Source organism: Microtus oregoni, unplaced genomic scaffold (genome assembly GCF_018167655.1).
Source record: "Microtus oregoni isolate MIOR12 unplaced genomic scaffold, Mior012 000017F_ref0000208, whole genome shotgun sequence".
Lineage (NCBI taxonomy): Eukaryota > Metazoa > Chordata > Mammalia > Rodentia > Cricetidae > Microtus > Microtus oregoni.
This window is the reverse complement of record NW_024543076.1, coordinates 13,727,017-13,747,858: the sequence shown is the minus strand read 5'-3', so window position 1 is coordinate 13,747,858 and position 20,842 is coordinate 13,727,017. Positions and strand designations below refer to the sequence as shown.

The 20,842-nt window shown below is 48.4% G+C and overlaps 1 protein-coding gene across 1 annotated transcript in view; it reads left to right on the top strand.

Moving 5' to 3' along the window:
• Nucleotides 1-6,712: 6,712 nt before the first annotated feature.
• The window catches only part of Rragd (Ras related GTP binding D), a 28,604-nt gene continuing 14,474 nt past the window's right edge, over nucleotides 6,713-20,842 (top strand). The window contains exons 1-2 of the mRNA XM_041667789.1: nucleotides 6,713-7,107; nucleotides 18,076-18,371. Of these exons, the coding sequence (XP_041523723.1) occupies nucleotides 6,963-7,107; nucleotides 18,076-18,371 (441 nt within the window). The 5' untranslated portion in view covers nucleotides 6,713-6,962. The remainder of the gene's footprint in view (nucleotides 7,108-18,075; nucleotides 18,372-20,842) is intronic.

Genomic DNA, 20,842 nt, shown 5'->3' with positions numbered 1-20,842 from the left:
GGGCAACGGTGCTCATTTTTCCCAACATCACAAAATATCTCTTAGAAAGCTAGGAGACTTTTCTAGAATGACGGTTTTAGAATAAAAATTTTCAAGAATTTTTATTAAAATAGAAATTTAATAGTCAATTTTATCCCTGAAAATCTATGGGAAGTCCTGGAAGACAGAGCCTACAAGAATTTATTTTTTATTTCTTTCCCTAAAATAATGGCGAATGGAGCCAGGGTCTTGTGATGGCTAGGTTAAGTGCCCTACCACCTGCCTAGGTCTCTGGTTGGCTATTTTGTTTGTTTGAGACAACATATGGTATGTAGCCACAGCTGGCCTGGAACTCCAAATCTTCCTGCCTTCATTTGTAGAGTGTGGAGCATTACAGCCATGTACCCCCACAGCCGGTACATTACCTTTCCTTGCTTGTCAGCTCATTCCTAGTGGCTTCTTGCAGCTCAAGTTGACCTCGTTGGCATTTCCCAAGTCTTACGGTGTTTAGAAAACTTGGTGTTTATTACTTTCTTGAAGTTTCTGTAAAAAAATATATTTTCTAGGACTCTGCAGAAAGCTCACCAGATATTCTCTTCCTCCTCATTCTGCACCCTCCCTCCCTGCCTCTCCCCCAACTCCCCCTCCACTGACTGAGCATCTATAAACCTGCCATGGTTTCTTACAACAGAGAAAGCACGAGGAGCCAAGAGAAGCAGGCTGACATTCTTGAGCACGCTCTCCCGGGAGACGGCCACAGACAGGCCGATTACCACAGCAGCCAGTTCACTGGGCAGAGCTGCAGCAAAGTTTCTTAAAAGCTTTCAGGGTTCTTCTAAGGCGTCTCAACTCACATTTTAACCTGAAAGAATCTACTTACAGGATTTCTTTGAAAATCAGTGTTGTTTCTAGAACTTTTATCCCTGTGTTTTTTATTTTATTTTTTATACTTTGTGTTTTTATCCCGATTGAACCCGGACAACACGGAGATGACCGCAGCAGTTAGAGAGAAGAGGCCAAGATTTTCCGGAGCCTGGGTGTTCGGACTTTGTCAGATGACCGCTAATGATGCTGAACTAGAGGGCTTCAAGCCTTTATTCAACTGTTGTATGTCCCTTGACTTTGTGTGACTGAGTTAGGACAGAATGAGAATAATATGGAGAGATGGGGAGGGTCCCTTGCCCCAGAGTCTGGCTGGAGCCTCTCACCTTCTGAGAAGCAAGAATTCCAACACAATTAATGTTTTCTGTGAAGGTCGCTGTCAAAGAAATACTATTCCTTTGTATGAAAATAGCAAAGACTCAGGTAAAGGCGTGGATGTGTACGATGGTGGGTAGGGAGGGCCTCATCCCTTTCACCAGATAAGACTGTTGACTCTCGAGTAAATACATTCTACCTTCTTGAGTCTCCGTGATCTTATCAATTATAATCTTGTTAAGTGCCCAGTGATCTCATTTAGGTTCCTCAGCAACCAATTCTAAATAATAGCAGTAAACCTCACTAAAATCTATGTTATGAATACTCAACTATGCTTTCAAGTACATCCTTCTGACCACCTCTCTCTCTCTCTCTCTCTCTCTCTCTCTCTCTCTCTCTCTCTGTTTTTTGTTTGTTTGTTTGAGATAAGGTCTCACTGAGTAACTCTGGCTGTCCTGGAACTCATTAGGGTAGACCAGGTTGGCCTTGAACTCACAGAGATCCACCTGCCTCTGCCTCACAAGAACAGGGACTAAAGGCCTGTACCACCACGTCCAGCCTCTCATTTTCTCTTAATCTTTTTTGTTTGTTTGTTTTTGTTTTTTGAGACAGGGTTTCTCTGTTGCTTTGGAGCCTGTCCTGGAACTAGCTCTTGTAGACCAGGCTGGCCTCAAACTCATAGAGATCCGCCTGCCTCTGCCTCCCGAGTGCTGGGATTAAAGGCATGAGCCACCACCGCCCGGCTCATTTTCTCTTAATCTTTATGCTTAAGGTTAATATTCAGACTGGGCTTGGGGGTTACATGACTTTAATTCCAGTACTCAGGAGGCAGAGGTACCCCAGCCTGGTCTATATAGGGTTCCTTGCCAGCCAGCACTGTACAGTGACACTGTTTCAAAACAAACAAAATACCTCAACAACAACAACAACAAACAAACAAACAACTGTTGGGGGGTAGCCAGCAAAGAAGACTGTTCAGATGGGGGTTTAAGCCGACAGAAAATCTTTATTAGTCGGTCATCGACTATAGTGAATTTTCGGGATCCCAGTGCAGCACCGAGCCTTTTTCAGGGTGAGCTTTTAAGCACAAAATCATGTCCTAGGCTGACACACTTCAGTTAATAAGAGCAATTAGCCAGAAGCAGAATTACAGAAGCCAAAAAGCAAGGTTTGAGAAAAAGGGATAAAAAAGGAAGGACGTGACTTTTCCTAGGTGTGGTGGGGGAGAAAGTTTATTACAGATAAGAGGGAGAGCAGTGGCAGAGTTATCTGGGACAATCCAGAGTAAACATGACCCTGGAGTGGAGACTTTTAGGGTAGGAATCAGGGTATGAAGGCAGCCATACTCTGTAACAGCCAGGGACTGAGGGATGCTGGGAAAACCTGGCAGCCAGGGTCCACTTTGATATGTTAATAGGCACCTTAGTTAGCCATCTGTCTGGTTTTGAGTCCTAACAGGTCCATTTGGAGAGACTTCCCCAGAACTATAGACTTTGACGGATTAGACCTTTGTTTTTGTTTTGGCAGGTGGTACTATTTACATGCTGACTTCTATAGCTTGAATGGTATTTCTATCATGGAGTCAGTTGTGCTAAGGCCTAGGGGCCTACTAAGATCTGGGGCCCTGTTACCAAAACAAAATCTCTACATAAAGGCTGGTTGTGGCACACATCTTTAGTCCTGGTGGATCTCTGATCACTGTGAGTTCGAGGCCAGCCTAGTCTATCCTGGTCTAGATAGCAAGTTAGGACTGTATAGGTGAGACTCTGGTCCTGGAACCCCCCAAATATCATGAAATATAGCGTGTCAGGGTCCACCCTCGACAGGTTTGTACTTTCCCAGCATAGGGCGTGTGGGTTAGAGATGTTAGGCAGAAAAAGCAGACACAAAAGAAGTAGACAGAGACAAAGGATAGAGTCGGGAGGGCAACCCAGTGAATACTGAATCGTCGTCATCATCATCATCATCATCATCATCATCATCATCATCATCATCATCACCCATGGGCGGCCCATACAATCTGGCCCATGTTTATTTCTCATAGGCTTTATATACCTCAATCCAAAGAGGAGGGGGAAGACAAAAGACTTCTTTACCAAAATGCAAGGAACAAAGTAATACCCAAAGCATCAAGTAACCACCCCTAGGTCAAAATCTCCTGTTAGTAGCCACACCCTGGGTCAAACGTCCTGTCCATAACCTTGAAGAAGCAAGAACAGGCTAAACTCTGATCTTTGGTCAAGGGGGAACAAATCCACATCCATGGGCTCCCACAATAACCAACTCTCCTTCATATTGGCTAGTTCTGTTTAGTGCGCCATGGCACCGCCATGTTCTCAGAGTCTGGCTCTAAGCCCGTTGCCCTCATTTGCTATTGTCTCTAGTTGGTAAACAACCTCTGTGCACGCTTGCCGCTGGCCCAAGAGTGGTTTGATTCCCACCTATCAATTGCTTACACGACTTACTCAGTGTGGTCTGAGCCAATGGAGCCATGACACGTCATAGGCGGACCAGGCGCTGTATGTATTCCCCCCACGTGGTCAGGCTCGGCGTCTTTTCGCCTCTATCTAAACTTCAGTCTTCTGTGCTCCAATAAAGCGCGTTCCAAGAAGAATCCTGTTGTGGCGTCTTCTCTGCTGGCGGAGTCGCGCGCCGCAGTTCTGAAATTCTTTTCTGCTTTCAAACTATGATCCTGGTTTGGCCTGAGCTGAGGACAAGTCTAGAGGAGGACGTTGAGTCTTGCCTCTGTCTCCCTAACAGATGACAGGGCCATTGGTCCATTTTATTCTCAAGAATGATCCAATTTTCAGACACCTTGGAGTGTGTTCTGATATGTTGTTAGTGTTCCCCATAAAAGCTCTCTTCTTGGTACTGGAGAGATGATAAGGCAGTGAGGAACGGCTGCTCTTTCAGAGGATCTGAGTTCAGTTCCCAGCGCCTAAAAGGTGGTGGCTTACACCCATCTGTAACTCCAGTTCCAGATGATCTGTCACCCTCTTCTGGTCTGTGTGGGAACTGCATACAGATGGTATAGACACACACTTAGGTAAAAAACCCACACATAACCACAAAAACAAGTAAGAGTTCTCTCCCTAAGGCAGTCAGAGAATCATCACACACTTCCATCTTTTCTGTGGGGGGGGGGGCTGTTGAGAGTTGTCCTCCCTAGAGACCCTGGGTTCACTGGATGACCATACTCAGTAACCAGGTCTGAGTGACTGGTTGGTCTGAATCTGAATGGTGTCTCAGGACCTCCCTGATGCTTGAAACAGGCTAGTCCTGAGCCCCCACCCCAGCTGGTAAGCTAGCTTTGGGGAAATATCCTCTACCCTCTCCAGGTTGCTTCTGTTATGCCCAAATCCACCAGGTCTCCACAAAAACCAACAAAGGAGACCTAGCCGCATATGTAAAAGCAAAGAGCCTTTATTTTAATCAAGTTTGCAAACTCGGTCTCTGTGCATGTCCAATGTATTGGAATAACTGGAGAGCCCCGAGCTCAATTAGAATTGGGTTTTTATAGTAGTAAAGGTGGGAGTGAGGGGTCTCTGAGGTCCGATTGGCTGACATTTGTCTAGGGGTGAGGTATGCTGGCAGGTGATCCTATCTACAGCGGTTGGAATGTCAGGCATTTCCTTTGAATGGTCTGCTCTTGGGTGGGGGTCCGATAATCTCAGCTTGTGTTTTTCTGCTACCAGGTATTGTTTCAGGGTAAACTACTGAGAATCAGGCCTCTTATTTAAATTTATCGATGGCCAGAGTCCCAGGTGATAAAGGTTGGAAGTAAAGAACATCCTTTGGGTGACCTGCCCAGACTTAGATTATCATGGGTGGCCCCCACATTTCCTTTTCTGAAAAGAGATTGAGGGATTTCAAGCTGGCCGCAGTCTCACCGAGTTCCTGCTGCCCACCACGATGTCTGACAAGGTGCTGAAGATTGAACCCATGGCCCCATGCTAGACAAGCGCCCTACTAACTGAGTCACACAGCCCATTCTCTTCTCTACAGAAAGGAAAATCGCCCATGAGAAAGGAGTTCTGTTTCTCATTTAATATTTCTACTAACTCTGTGGCAGTGGCGTTCTGGTGAGGTTCAGAGAAGCGGCTTCCTGTGGGGAGAGGGAAGGAGCCTGGGCTCTGCTCTCCCCCATTCACCCTTTGACTCCGCAAGGTTTCAGTCTTCCTTTGCTCACGGGAGGTTTCTGGCTGTGTTGGACCAATGGCAGGCATTTCCGGAGAGTGCTCTAAGATAGGGGAGGAGGAGAGAGGCCAGGGTACTCCCTCTCTTATCGGCTTGGTCAGGGTGGCTCCGACAGCAGCTGCCGCCTGATGGAACATAAGGCCTGTTTCCTGGCTGTTCTTCAGAACTCTGGCTCCCTTCGCTCCCTCCCACTAAATTAGGAGGTGGTGTGAGTTTCCTACTGGATAATCCTTGTCTTGACTCCCTAAATTCTCTGCAAAATGTTTCTTCACTGAAGAGTCTTTCAGTTAACATCTTTGTGTTAAAGGAACGACCTTGACCATGCAGCCACGTGGAATTCTACCGCCTCTAACTGGAGAAGTTAGGACCTTTCCTGCTAAAAGCAGTCACCTACCTAGAAGAAACCCAAGACGTGAGTCACGGCTTAGTAACCCTATTCCTAGCCAGGCTTCTTCAAGGACCCCTAGTGAGCCCTGTCCCTGGCCACAAGTCCCCAGCCCGAGCTGCCTTTCTCTTCCGCCTCACCACCTGCGGAGTTGCTGGCACCAGCGGGATCCAGATCACCTTGCTGGCCCTCTGGGTTTTTTTTTTCTTATGTGATTAATTGCAGGAAGTTCATGCACATGACTTATTCTTTTCTCTTTTAGGAGGGGTAGGTCCATTGTGTCCTGCGGCGAGAAGCTTGCAAGGAGGAAAGCACCTCCTCAGCCCACACCGCTGCTGTTCCAATCTGAGAGCTGCCCCTCATCTCCCACAAAAGGCGTGGAACATTTATGTGGGGCTACACCACCAAGACACTAGCAGTTGGCCATAAAAAGCTCCGGGTGCGTTATACACCTGAGGCTTTCCCGAAGGTTGCAGAGTAATTACTTAGTATAGTATGTTTAGATATAAATCATGAGACATATGATTTCTTCGGAAACGTAACTATAGAGTAGATTTGGGAGTATTCTTGGTGGGAAGTCCTTCGAACTAAAAGGCACCTTAAGAGGAAACTGCTATGGAAACTACCCAGCAAAGTGCATTTCTCCGAACCCCTGGAGTCTATGGCATAAGGCTGTGGAGTGGGGGCTTGGGTGCCGCAGTATTGGGGGGTAGCTTGGGAGCGTAGGAAAGCTCGAAGACCTTCGTGTAAGGCAGAGGTGCTGCAGAAGGCAGGCGGCAGGGTCGGGGTGGTCCTCGGCAAGGTGGTCTCGGGGCGACGCGTGCAGAGACCGCGTGCTGCATCGGCGGGGGCGGGGGCGGGTCTGGACACCCGCGCTCCGTAGGGGAGGGGGGAGAACGTGTGTGGCCCTGGCCGGCGCCCCGCCAAGCAAGCAAGCGGTGGCTGCGGCCGGCGAGCGCGCGCCCGGCGGTGCGTGTGTGTGTGTGTGTGTGTGTGTGACAAGCGTCAGGTGACTCGGGTCACGCAGTCGCTCCCTCGCGCTCCCGGGGAGAACTGCCGCGCTCCGGCTGGCTCCTCCGGCAGCGGCGGCGGCGGGAGGGGGAGGGAGGGCTGGGCGCCGCTGCAGCCCCCAGAGCGCCAAGCTCGCCCGGGGAGACGCGGGCGGTTCGGCCCACGCGGGACTCTGGAGCCGAGCGTGGGCGTGATGAGCCAGGTGCTGGGCAAGCCTCAGCTGCAGGGTGAGGACGGCGGCGACGACGAGGAGGAGGATGAGCTGGTGGGACTGGCGGGCTACGAGGACGGGCCCGGGTCCTCGGACGCCGAGCTGGACAGCGGGCCGGAGGAGGGAGGTGAGCCGGCCTGCTTTGAGCGCTCGCAATCCCGGGGCGCTGTGCGGAGCGATGCGGGGAGCGCGGGTCCTGGGCGCCGTGGGGGGAGGGGCGAGGCCGGGCTGCAGACGGCGGCGGGAAGGCGGCGGGGAGCGGGGTCGGATGTCGAGCTAAAAGAGGCAGCTGGCGGCAGCGTGCCTGCTGGGTCGCCCACAGCTGCGCGTGTCATTCTTCCCCGCTATAGTCGCGAGAGGGTCCGCGGCGTGGGACCAGAGCTCTGGGGCGGGGCCCGCGCTGCAGGTGGTACCCGAGTCTCCGGGAGACCTCGGGGATCCCGGTCTTAAGATACTTTGGATGTACCTCGTGGCATCCCCCGGAGTGGGCGCGGGGCGAGCGATCTTTGGCCACTGAAGCCAACTGTTTCTTCCCGAAGGAGCTCGAGTTAGCCTTGCAGATGGGGGCCGCCCTGGGACAGGGACACAAAGAAGTTGAGTTTGGGATTCCTGATTGTTTTTCTTTTTTTAACCCCCTCACCGCCTCCCCCCAGCGGAAGGTTACTTGAAAAGGTCAGTTGAATGGGGCTGTTAACATTCCCCGTGTAGGTTGTAAACATCTCAGGGAAAGGACTAGTCTCTTCAATGCCCCATACTGAAGAAACTGAGGAATAAAAGTCCTCGTGACTGGAGTTTTAAGAACTTTTATGGAGAATCTACTGAACTGAACTTGAAGCTCTCTACAAAGCCTTTTCTCGAAAGCCAGCTTGGATTGTGCATCTGGCAGGGACTACTTCGGCGAATCAGAAAGGAGTAAAGTTAACTAAGCCTTGAGCCCGGCGGAGGAGGAACGGCTTCCCGAGTTACCCCTTCCCTTCCCTGGCTGCTTTTCTCCAGAGAGGGCTGGTACTGGTTCTCCATTGTTTAAATTGGTGTGCACCTGTACGCATGCTTCCCTTTCTGCGGGCCCTTTAATTGGTCTCACAGTGGATCACTTAGCTACGTTTTTTTTTAAAAAAAATAATTTGTTCAGTCGCGTTGTTATTAATTAGCTATTTGTTAGAATCTAGCAGTTAGATCCTCCCATAAAAAGACTGAACGGGAATGCATTTGCGAGGTATTTGAAAAGGTAAGATGCACAATAGGGAGCTTGTGTGGGAGTTTAAAGAGGAGACCCTATTCCAGAGGAAAAGCCGGTAATTTGATACAGTCCCGGGGGCCCGCGTTTGCCAGGAGGGAATAGAACCCGTTCTCCCCCCCCTTCTCTGCCGGTTTTTATTGGGATGCTTGGGGGCACTTTTGAAGTTTGATTTGGCAAAATTTGAAGTGAAAGTAAAGCCCTGCCCAAGGGGAAGAATTCCTGAGACGAAAGACTTCCAGAGCCCGGAATGGGAGGCCCCCAGTGTTGTTAATCTAAAGGCAACCCTGCCTGCAGCTTTGTTTTGATGACTTCAGTAATAAGCCCCCACTGGGAGTTCCCGGGTCAGGCGGAATCCCTGAAATCTTGCTATAAAAGGCAACAGCACATTCACGTGGTGAGAAGCAGGCACGTTCATTTCTGCTCTGGTAAACACTGCAGAAGCCTGGCTTTGCTCCTCTGTCTGCTGTACACAGGTGGTCGGTCTGCTTCTTTCTCCATCCTTTATCGCTTAAACACTTATCCTTATCTTTGGCCTCTGTTCTTTCCTAGTTAAAGTCTGGAGGTTTAGGCCCCGAAGCACAATCTCTCTTAGAACATTTGCCTTCCCCGGCCAGCACTTCCTGCAAAGGAGCTGGAACTGGGAGAGGGGCAGCCAAGAATTTAGACGTCCTGCTCATTGTCCTTCTGACGGCTGGCAGGTTTTGTTTTTAAGGTTTTGCCTGGTGTGTGTGTGTGTGTGCGTGTGTGCGTGTGTGTGTGTGTGTGCGCGCGCGCTGTATGATGTAGGTACCCAGAGGAGAGTATCAGATCTGGAGCTGGAGTTACAGGAGGTTGTGAGCTGCCCAGCATAGGTACTTAGGAAGAGCGACAAGTGTCTGTTGAACCATCTATTTCTGGAGCACACGCTCCCATTTAGATGTTGGTGACGTCTGCATTTACCTATTCTCAAACTTAGGAGAAAGTGAAAATCAGGGACTTATTTGGCAAAAGATGGCTATGGTGTGAACAACGCACTAGTGAACTGACAGGAAGTTTAGTGCATCTAACGGTGGTCTGGAAGTTTCCCCCACCACGGTCAGTCACCTCTGGGAGTGGGACGTTGGATGGACTACCGTTGCTAGTTGAGGCCATTTGTTAGGAGATGTGTAAGAGAATGTAGGCGGAAGATGGAAAGCTCCCACTGCCCCTAGTCTATGTGACGTGTGGAGCCCCGATCTCATCTTTAACCCGAGTCCCTTGTGAGTTTGACCATGTGTGGTCAACTCGAAAATGTGGCGCAGCTGAGCTGGGATTCAAATGTGCATCTCTGGGCTGGAGAGATGGCTCAGAGGTTAAGAGCATTGCCTGCTCTTCCAAAGGCCCTGAGTTCAATTCCTGGCAACAACATGATGGCTTACAACCATCTGTAATGAGGTCTGGTGCCCTCTTCTGGCCTGCAGACATATACACAGACAGAATATTGTATACATAACAAATAAATAAATATTTTTTTAAAAAAATATTCATCTCCCACTCCATAGTCTACTCATGAGCAGCAGGAGCGTTTTCATGCAGCTTAGTTCCGTTGAGGATGGACTGAGACACTGCTTCACCCTTCTTTCCTTGATGCTAATCACAGTAAGGCAAGTCTCATCTTCATACGCTGCCCCAAATCAAACTCCAGAGACGTTACAATGATTAAACCATTAAAAACAATTAAACAGGGACCAGAGCTGAAACAGTGGGCAGTATGCTTGCTGTGCAGGTGTGAGGACCAAAATTCAGATTCCCGGCATCCACTTAAGTGGAGGGGGGTAGGTGTCTGTCATCTCAGCCCTGGGGAGGGAAGACAAGAGAGTTCTGTGGCTTACAACCAGCCTAGGTGAGTTGGCGAGTTCCAGCTTCAGACCCTTCCCCAAAATAAGGCGGATAGATGGGGAAGGCACACAAAGTCCACCTGGCATCCACATACTTGTATAAAGTACCAACACATTCACACACATTACCGTATCCCTCCAAACCCAATTACCATAGAGCTAGGGTATCCTGGCTCCTGGTTCCAATCCTCAGCACCCCATATAAATTCATAATTATACCATAAATAATGATTAATATTTGACACCTGACTTTTGCTAAAGTGAATGACTGCGCTTTAAAAACTGGCAAGGAGCGAGACCAAAAGATACCCCCATTGTTATCTGCCCTCCCGTCATTGAATCAGAAAGTAAAAAGTTTCCCCTAAAGTCCCCAATTTGTAGGGGAAACTTGGTGAAGATAGCTTCTCACCCCAGTCTGCTTGGATCTGGACTGTTTTCACAGTGGCCTGTGCCCCTTGGAGTCTGAGGAAGCAATGGTTTCGCTTGTTACTGGGGTTGCTATGGGGTAAGCTGGTGATACTCCCTGAAGGGTATACAGGTGCTGAATACAGCAAGTCCCTCCTACTAGGAGTTAATAACCGGGTGTGGCGATGTGCGCCCGCAATCTCAGCACTCCAAAGAGTAGGAAGCAGGATCACCAGTTCAAGGCCTGATATACCTGCCCTTTTATTAGCCGCCTCTCCCGTTTTATTATTAGAACAGACATAGGGTGGTGTAATGGGAACATAAGCGAGTTCTAGATAAGCGACGGGCTCTGCGTTGGAAAGAGGATCGTGGGAAGACTCCTGTCCTAGGCGGCACTTTATTTAGATTAGCCCTCCCCAACCCCGCAACCGTCCCCAACCCCATAGCCCTCCTCAACCCCGCAGCCCTCCCCAACCCCGCAGCCGTACAGGACAGCTTTGCTTCCTAAACCACCTCTTTCTTGTTCCTGCCTCCTTTCAGTATTCTTTTTTTTGGGGGGAGGGAGGGGGTTTGAGACAGGGTTTCTCTGTAGCTTTTGGTTCCTGTCCTGGAACTAGCTCTTGTAGACCAGGCTGGTCTTGAACTCACAGAGATCCGCCTGCCTCTGCCTCCCGAGTGCTGGGATTAAAGGCGTGCGCCACCACTGCCCGGCTCTCCTTTCAGTTTCTTTCAGTATCTTTTGTCCTTCTCATAAAAAGTGTACACCAGAGCTCACATATCAGCCAGTCCTGGACACCCTCGGGCATCAGTCTTACCTTCTTCCTTGAGGCAGCACTTGTTCGTGCTGGACCCTGGAGCCTCCAGGGATGCCAGTGTCTCAGACGCCCATCTCATGTAGTCCACTGGGATACAAATGCATAGCGTTGCCTCAGGCTGAAAGTAGATTGTGGGGATCCAAACTCAGATCTATCCCTTTAAAAATTAACAGAACAAAAATTCTGTTTCCTCTGTCAAACCCTGTAAAGTTCTTGGGTGACAATGGCTCTCCCTAGCTTCACTGTGACTCAGGCTTCTCACTCCTTGATTAATGTGGGTGAGAAGCTGTTGATTCTCACGGATCTGAGAGGGATTGTCACTTGTTCTCAGTGTGTAAAAGGTTTGTATAAAAACAGCCTTGACTCGGGAGGCAGAGGCAGGTGGATCTCTGTGAGTTCGAGTCCAGCCTGGTCTACAAAAGGAGTTCCAGGACAGGCTCCAAAGCTACAGAGAAACCCTGTCTCGAAAACCCAAAAGAAAAAAAGAAAAAAAAAAAACAGCCTTGAGTTTCTCTCAAGCAATTAAAAAAAGTTCCTAAGAACACTTCCTCCTTTAGGAAGTATCGGTAAATCACTACACATTAGAAACATAACTGAATATGTATTGAATAATATATATAGTACATATTACAGATAATATATGTGAATATATTCAATCATGCTTTTCACTTCCCTACTAGTATGATTCGAGAGAATTTTATAGAATATTTTTGTTTCTACATATAACTTTTTTATCTCATGTTTTTGGGACAGGGTCTCATTATGTAGCCCTGATTGACCTGGAACTGGCTATGTGGGACAGCCTGGCCTCAAACTGAAGAGATCACCTTCAAAAGATTCACTGTTGTGAGCCAGAGTTCATGCAGAGAATTTCCCTGTTTCTCTAGGGAGAACCCCTAGATGAGCAGTGTGGCAGAATATTTAATTGTGCAAAAATGTGCTGCATTTGTTTAACTATGTAAAGATGTGTTGCTGGTTTTAACTTGCCTGCCTAAGGTATCTGATTGGTCTAATAAGAAGCTGAATGACCAATAGTGAGGGGGAGGTGTAGGCGGAGCTTCCAGGAGAGAGTAAAGAGGAGGAGGGATTTAGGCTCAGGGAAGAAAGGAGGGAGGGAGAGAGAGAGACATAGTATGTCCTCACTCATAAGTGGCTATTGGATATAAAGCAAAGGATAACCAGGCTACAATCCATAACCCCAAAGAAGCTAGGAAACAAGAAAGACCCTGGGAGGGACACATGGGTCTCCTTGGGAAAAGGAAGTAGGAGGGATGTCCTGGGTAAACTGGGGGTGGGAGGAGTAGAGGGGAGGGATGGGAATGTGAGGGATCAGGATGGTCGAGTTGTGGGCGGGATAAGCAGGAGAGTGATGAGGAAGATATCTTGATAGAGGGGACCATTGTGGAGGTAGGGAAAAAGCTAGTGCCAGGGACACTTCTGGGAACCACAAGGATGACCGCAGCTAAGGCTCCTAGTAATATTGGAGAGGATGCATGAACTGGCCTTCCCCTGTAATGGGATGGGTGATTGCCCTAGTTGTCATCATAAAGCCTTCATCCAGTACCTGATGGACGCAGATGCAGAGATTCGCAGCCAAGCACTGGGCTGAACTCCACGAGTTCAGTTGAAGAGAGGATGGAGGGATTATATAAGCAAGGGGGGGGGGTCAAGATCATGATGGGGAAACCCGCAGAGACAGCTGACCTGAGCTTGTGGGAGCTCTTGGAACTGGCATGGGACAGACCTAAGCCCTCTGCACCTTGTTAACAGTTGTGTAACTTGGTCTTTTGTGGGCCCTCTAGCAGTGGGACCAGGACCTGTTCCTGATGCATGAGCTGGCTCTTTGGAGCCTACTCCCTATGGTGGGGATGCCTTGTTCAGCCTTGATGGAGTGGGGAGCAGCGTGGTACTGCCTCTGCCAGATGTGTCATGCTTTGTTGATTCCCGTGGGAGGCCTTACCCAATCTGCATGGAGACGGAGGAAAAATGTTGGAGAAAGCTGCTTATTTTGTTCCCAGCCTCCCAGCTAGCTTAGACCCAAAATAATCACACAGAAACTGCATCAGTTAAATCACTGCTTGGCCCATTAGCTCTAGCTTCTTATTTGCTAACTCTTACATCTTAATTTAACCCATTTCTAGTAATCTGTGTATCGCTACATGGCAAAGTTTTAGCATGTCTGACTCTGGCAGAGGCTCCATGGCTTCTCCCTGACTCCATCTTCCTCCTCCCATGCCATAGGTCAAGCCAGTTCTTTATTCATTAACCAATAAAAGCAACACATAGACAGAAGGACCGCCCATACCAGAAAAGTGGGTGGGAGGTAGGGGGAGTGGTGGGGTAGGGAGCGGAAGGAGAGGAGAGAGGGAAAAGTGTGATTGGTATGTAAAATAATTTTTTTAAATGATGGGGAAGAAAAGAATCTTTGATATTAGAAGGCCATATGGCTGACGTGAAGTCACCTTGTAAGGTAAGGAATGGTCTGGTTTTAATGCGGAGGAACTGCCAAGTGGACTGCCACATCCGGCCTTGTGATCTGGGCAGCCTCCTTACCCAGATGCCTTGGGTACTTGTCAGTAGCTGGGAAAGGTTTCAGAAGTGGCACAGTAGTCCCTGGCACGTTGCGTGCAGTTAGATAAAACCGAAGCGGTGGACTGCATCACAAGCTCCCTGGTCCCTGCTGATGGCATCTTGCTGACGTGGCTGCCATCTTTCCACTCTAGTTCGTGTGTGCTGGACCCTGGCCGGCAGGGAGGCACATCCAGCCCCATGTGCAATGAGAGCTGTGCGTCTGTCTCACTCACCTTACTTTACCTGACACCTCTAAACTTACACACCCACATCCCCCTTCAAAAAGTTTCCTTTGCCACCCTCCACACCCTGTGAGAGGAGAGACTCCAGCCTGCATTTCCAGACATAACTAAAGACTACACCTGCATCTAACAATGTTACCTGGTCAGAAAGATTTACAACTTGTGGACATTGTTTGTAATGCTTGTGTTTTGTTTATTTATTGGAAGAAGTTGTATTCAGAAAGATCAGTAGGTGGGGCCAGTGAGAAGGCTTGGCAGATGAAGGTGCTTGCTGCCAGGTCTGATGATCTGCCTTAGATCCCCAGCACTTCCACTCCCCAGGCTGGCCCCAGGGCATTGCTCCCATGAACACTGTTTCATCCAATTTCTTTTCCTTGGGATTGCAGTTTTAAAATAACTTGCATTAAAATGCGATTTGCAAAAATAAGTACACATTTGATATGATTCTGAAAGCTTCCCCAGTCAGGTAAAGCATTTATTTACCATATCCACTGCAGAGTTACCTTACCCCCTTGGAGTCCCTTCTACCCCGACTCCTGTCCCCAGGCAGCCACTGAGGCCTTGTGTGCCATTGCACGTTAGTTTATATTGTTTCAGAATTTTCTGAAATAAATAGAACTGTATCCTTCTCTGCAGTTCATCTGTGAGCGCCAACAACTTCCTTCCTCCCTCCCTTTCTTCCTGTGCTGCTGATCCAGGTTGGACGTTGGTGCATACTAGGCAAGCACCCAGCCCCTGCTTAGTTCCTTGTATGGCGAGGATGTGCTGCAAGATGCTTATCCATTTACCTGTTGATAGACACTTGAGTTGTTCTCAGTTTTGGAGTATTATGAATAAAGTAGGGATAGTAGTAGAAATGAGCTTTTTTTTCTTCCTCCTTTCTCCTCCCCCTCCCTCTCCTTCTTCTTCCCCTCCTTGTCGGTGTGAAGTACACCTTTTATCCTGTTCCTCCTCTCTCTCCCCCTTCCCTTCCTCCTCCTCCTTCTTTCTCTTCCTCTTCTTCTTCTTCCCTCCTTGTGGGTGTGGAGTCCTCCTTTCATCCTGTCTGCCTTGTCCTCAGAATATTTTTGTTTCCAGAACCCCCATGGCCCTTCCTTGGATCGCTCGTGCTCCAAGGTGATAATTTTTTCCTCTAGATTCATTGTTGTAACACCAGAATTTTTTTCTGATTCTTTAGTGAACCCGCGTCTTTTGTTTATGGAGCCTACGTCCTCTTCTGTAATTCACATTTTAATCGGTATCTCTCACATGCTCAACCTTGAGGGAGTGTCTGGAAGGAAGATGGCAGCTCCTGCCTCAGACACTTTTAGGTCCCATGCACTGCAGTAAGAATCACTGCACCACGGTTTTCCAGGCCTGCAGGCTCCTCTCTCAGCTGTCTTTGTATTGCTTAGGGATTTCTCATAACTTTGAGTTCTGTATGTTGGGCTTGGCCTTCCACGTATCTTTGTTCAGCTATGGTTTATAACGCACATACCCTTGCTTCTGGTTTTAGGGCTTCAGTTTGGGATGGCACTAGCTTGTGACCTAAGTCCTGTTCCTTCAGTCCACTGTCTGGTTTCCTGAGGCAGACTTGTCTTGGCAGTCCCAGGAGAGCGTGATCGCTGATGAGGAAGGAACCTAATGTGTTTAGGTACATCCTACCAAAATCCTAATCCTACCCTAGGTTACAGCTTGTACCATGGATGCCAACTGGTTGTTGAACTGGGGAAGGCTGTGTAGGCATGGTGTTGGGGAGGTTCTTGCGGGTACAAGGTGTCTGGGGGCAGTGAGCTGGTGCTGCCAGTGGATTTGGTCTTCCACCTGGACCTGCATGGAAGGAGGAGAGTGCTGACTCTTCCCAAGTTATCCTCTGATCTCCACATGAAAACCATACCCCCCCCACACAGATGAAGAAATGTAGTTAAATAGTTGTTAAATTGAGATGTGCTTTGAATACTGTACATAGTATCTGTGAGGTTGAGGCCAGCCTGTTCTACACAATGAGTTCCAGGACAGCCAGGGCTACACAGTGAGACCCTGTCTCAAAAATCAAAAAACAAACAAAAACCAAAGTCCATAGGTAAACACTCAAGTGTTTGGTGTTTGTTACCAATTTAGCAATTAGAGAAGCTGAAAAGGAGGGACACACACACACACGGTCTCACTATGTAATTCTGGCTAGCCTCGAGCTCACAGAAATCTGCCTGTCTCTGCCTCCCAAGTGCTGAGGTCAAAGGTGTGCCCCGTTGTGTCCCTCTGCCTATGTCTTCTTAAAAGTATATTCCTGCTAGTGGGCCGTATTGTAGTTCCACACTTAAATTTCATTTTACAATTTCAACGGCAATGTCTGTTCTGCCCCTTCCCTACACCTGCTACTTTCGATCCTGGGCCTCTCTCCTGGTTTAACATGTGTCTTCAGTGACACAGACGCAGGGCATCTCCTCGTATGCTTGTTGGACAGTAACGATAGAGTGATGTATGTGCATCGTGTTTGGAAGGATGTTTGGTTCCTTGGCCCCCTTTCCCTTGGGTTGTTCACCAAGACAGTTTAGTTCTTCATGTATTGAAGTCATTAGAGCCTTGTCACAATTTCCATTATGGGGATAGAATTTAAATTTTCTTTAAATTTTTTTTAAGAGTTGTTTTGTTTTTCTATCACGTGTGCATGTGTATGGGTGTGTGTGTCCCTGAGGAGACCAGAAGAGGGTGTCAGGTCCCTTGGAGCAAGAGTTACAGGTGGCTGTGATCTGCCTGACCTAAGTGCTTGGTCACCTGCAAGAACGGCAAGTACTCCTAACTGATGAGCCATCTCTACGGTGCTCCCCCCCCCCCCTTTTTTTTTTAAAGTTTTGATGATATATAGTCTGCCTCTCTCTTCCTCTGTGGTTACTTGTACATGGTTACAGCTAAGGAAACTGTCTAATCTGAGGTTGCCTGTGGTCCTTCCTGAGAGCTTAGTTTTAGCCCCTAAGTTGAGGTGTTTGGTCCATTTTGAGTTAACCTGTAAGTGATCTTAGGTCTTTGCATGTAGATGACCATTTGGCCCAGCATCCGTGACGGATTGAGTCTTCATGCCTTTTATCAGGCTGGCCTAGACCTCGTGGTCCTCCCGATTTACCCTCCCAGGTACTGGAGTTACAGGTGTACACCATCACTCCTGCTTGAGTCTTAATTATTCTAGGTCCTTGATTTCATTTAACTATCCTAACAGCCCTGAGACATTTTTTTTTTTTTTTTTTTTTGGTTTTTCGAGACAAGGTTTCTTTGTGGTTTTGGAGCCTGTCCTGGAACTAGCTCTTGTAGACCAGGCTGGTCTCGAACTCACAGAAATCCACCTGCCTCTGCCTCCCGAGTGCTGGGATTAAAGGCGTGCGCCACCACCGCCCGGCCCCTGAGACATTTTTATTGTCACTATATTTTATGGATTTTTAAAGCTGATTCTTTTTTTTTTTTTAAAGAAGATTTTGTTCCGTTCCTCTGGAAAAGCAGCCACTGGGGGCTCTCTCCAGCCTCATTGAATTTAAACGTTAATAGCTGTCTGTGGTTATCTTACCGGATGATGGAAGCTGAAGCGGGCAGTCCTGGGAGAGAGGTCTGAGTCTCACGTTCGAGTTCTGTGTTCTAGGCTGCGAGGCCCACGAGGATGCCAGCCAGGAGAGGGTAACCAAGTGCAGAGACTGATGGCTGTGGAGGGAGGGTGTGGCTAAAGACCTGTGGCCGTGAGCTCCAGGAAGCCTCTGTGTTTTGGATCCTAAGTCCCTGCTTGGGATGCTGAGATATACAATGGTACTCTGCCCTTCAGGAATATGTGAGGGTGTTAGGGTGGTTTTCATGGCCTTAGGTCCTCAGTTGTCCCTCATGAGTGGGTGGCAGAGGGGACACCGTGTGGAAGAGTAGCATCAGAGTCACAGACCATCTGACATGGAGGTGAAACCCCTCGTTAGAACGACTCACCCTGTCCTGTTTGTCCTGTGATTTCTCCAGTTCTGGACTTGAGCGACCCCTTCAGCACTGAGGTGAAGCCCAGGATCCTGCTCATGGGTCTCCGAAGGAGTGGCAAGTCGTCCATACAGAAAGTTGTCTTTCACAAGATGTCCCCGAGTGAGACCCTGTTCCTGGAAAGCACCAATAAGATCTGCAGGGAAGACGTCTCCAACAGCTCCTTTGTCAACTTCCAGATCTGGGACTTCCCAGGCCAGATTGACTTTTTTGACCCGACCTTTGACTACGAGATGATCTTCCGGGGCACAGGAGCACTAATCTTTGTCATCGACTCCCAGGTACAGACTCCACGGGCGACACCTACCTCTCCACATTCACCCACATCCGTTTGCAGTGGTTTTCGTAAAATTGTGCGTGTGTATCTGTGTGTGTGTGATGCACATACAAATGTGTGTGCAAACTTGCGTTCACCACAGCCCACATGTATGTGGGGTCAGAGGCTCCAGAGGCTCCTTTCCTGTCCCTTGTGGGCTCAGAGGATCAAACTCTTGTCAGACCTGAGCCAAGCACCTTTACTTGCTGAATCATCCTGCTGGGTCAGTGGTTTGGGTTTTTAAATCCGCAATAGGCCCTCCTATCAAACAAGGATTTCCCAGAGCCCTCAGATTCTGCAGAAAAGGCTCCCTGTCAGTCATAGCCCACACTCACCTAACCCATAAATAAGGTCATATACCTGGTGCGGTAGTTTGAATGTAATCCCCCCCCCCCCCCCCCCGTAAGCTCATAGGGAATGGTGCTGTTGGGAAGAGTGACTTCGTTGAAGTAGGTGTGGCCTTGTTGGAGGAAGTGTGTCACTGTAGAGTTGGGCTGTGAGGTGTCATATATGCTCAAGCCACACTTAGTATCTCAGACCACTTCCTGTTGCCTGCATATCAGGATGTAGAACTCAGCTCCTTCTCCAGCACCATGCATGCTGCCACGTCCCACCATGATGATAATGGACTGAACTTCTGAATTGTAAGGTGCCACCTCAATAAAATGTTTTCCTTTATAAGAGTTGCCATGGTCATGGTGTCTCTTCACAGCAGTAGAACCCTAACTAAGAACCTGGGAAACTTTATAGATGTGGGGCAGGTGCCAGAAGATGTGTGGAATGATTTCAGGTTCTCTGCAATCTAAAAGTTTATTTAGAAGGTTACATGTTACAATATTTGTTATTAAGTAGATAAAATTCTAAGCGAAAATTTTCTTCTGAATCAAAATATTATTTTTAACTTATTATTTTATCTGTATGGCTGTTTTACCTATATGTATGTCTGTGAACCTTTATACCTGGTGCCTGTAGAGGCCTGATGGAGGTGTCGGATCCCCTGGAACTGGAGTTACAGACAGCTGTGAGCTGCCATGTGGGTGCTGGGAATCGAACCTGGGTCCTCCGGAAGAGCAGCCAGTGCTCTTAACCACTGTACCATCTCTCTAGCTCTTGAATCAAATTATTATTAGTAGTACACACTTGATTATGGTAACTCTTTTGTGCGTTTTGTAGATGACTGTTGAAATGTGAGGTAGGTATCTTGTTTTCCACGGTTCACATCTGTGTTTTTTTTTTTAAAGATTTATTTTATTTATTATGTATACACCATTCCTTCCTCATATGCTTGCATGCCAGAAGAGGGCACCAGATCTCATTATAGATGGCTGTGAGCCATCATGTGGTTGCTGGGAATTGAACTCAGGACCTCTGGAAGAGCAGTCAGTGCTCTTAACCTCTGAGCCATCTCTCCAGCTCTCACATCTGTGTTTGAATAACCAGTTCTACTTTTGTTCTTTGTTCCTATAGCTGTGTTCACATAGATAACTTGGGGCTATAGGGATATGGGGTGAGTTTCGTCATAGCATTTATGCAAGAATTTAAAATCCTTCCAAATTGTGTCTCCTGCATTATCTAGTTTTCTGTCATAAAAATTATTTTTAGTAGTTTATTAACAGTTCTACAGTTCTTTGTAGACCTCCTTCAACTTGGTCGTTAGTCAAGGGTAGGGAGACATTGACTGGTGAGGAGCCCTGTTCCCCAGCCTCCTCTCCAACTGGGGCCTTGCCATTGGGCTCAGTGGGAGGAGAGGAGGAAGGGAGATCAGGCTGGCCAGCGCTGGGGCGGGTGGGTGAGGTTGGGGCCTTAGAGTGTCTGAGACCGTGGTGCTGGCTGGAGGATTTCCCAGGCCTAAAGGGAGCAGCTTCTCTAGGAAATGCCAAACCCAGTTCATAGTGGCGTTCAGAGAGTTCCCTGAAACTCTGCCGTCTGTTAGCCTTCCAAAATGTGTGTAATACAGAAGGAGCATCTTCAGCAAACCCTTGCTCTAGGAGGCTACGTTGTGTGACCAGCTCTGAGAACTGGGCTCAGAGTGCAGGGGTTCACTCTTCCTTCAGTGAGGTCTGTAGAGGAGAGACTGAAATACAGCACCAGACCTGTGGTGGGTTCCCCAGGCCCACCCGGAGCTTGTGCCCAGACCCTTCACAAGCCTGGGCTGTCGGGAGCTGCTCTCCTGGCACTCCAGTGTGTACAGACCTGTTTTCTGGCCAGTCTCCCCATCTGTCTTCCAGCACTGTAAATCCGGGAGCTCAGGGCCCAGGGGAGTGACTAGCATGTGCCTTACAGGTCAGGGAACCCTCTTCCCCTGAGTCAGCCCAGTGCTGTTTAAGGAACTGCCTATGAGTAAGTGGATTCCACCCAGAGCTAAAGATCGTTTTCGATGCTGACTTGGTAAATACTGCGCTGTGTAGCAGCTCCAGTGCGGATCTAAGGCATTTA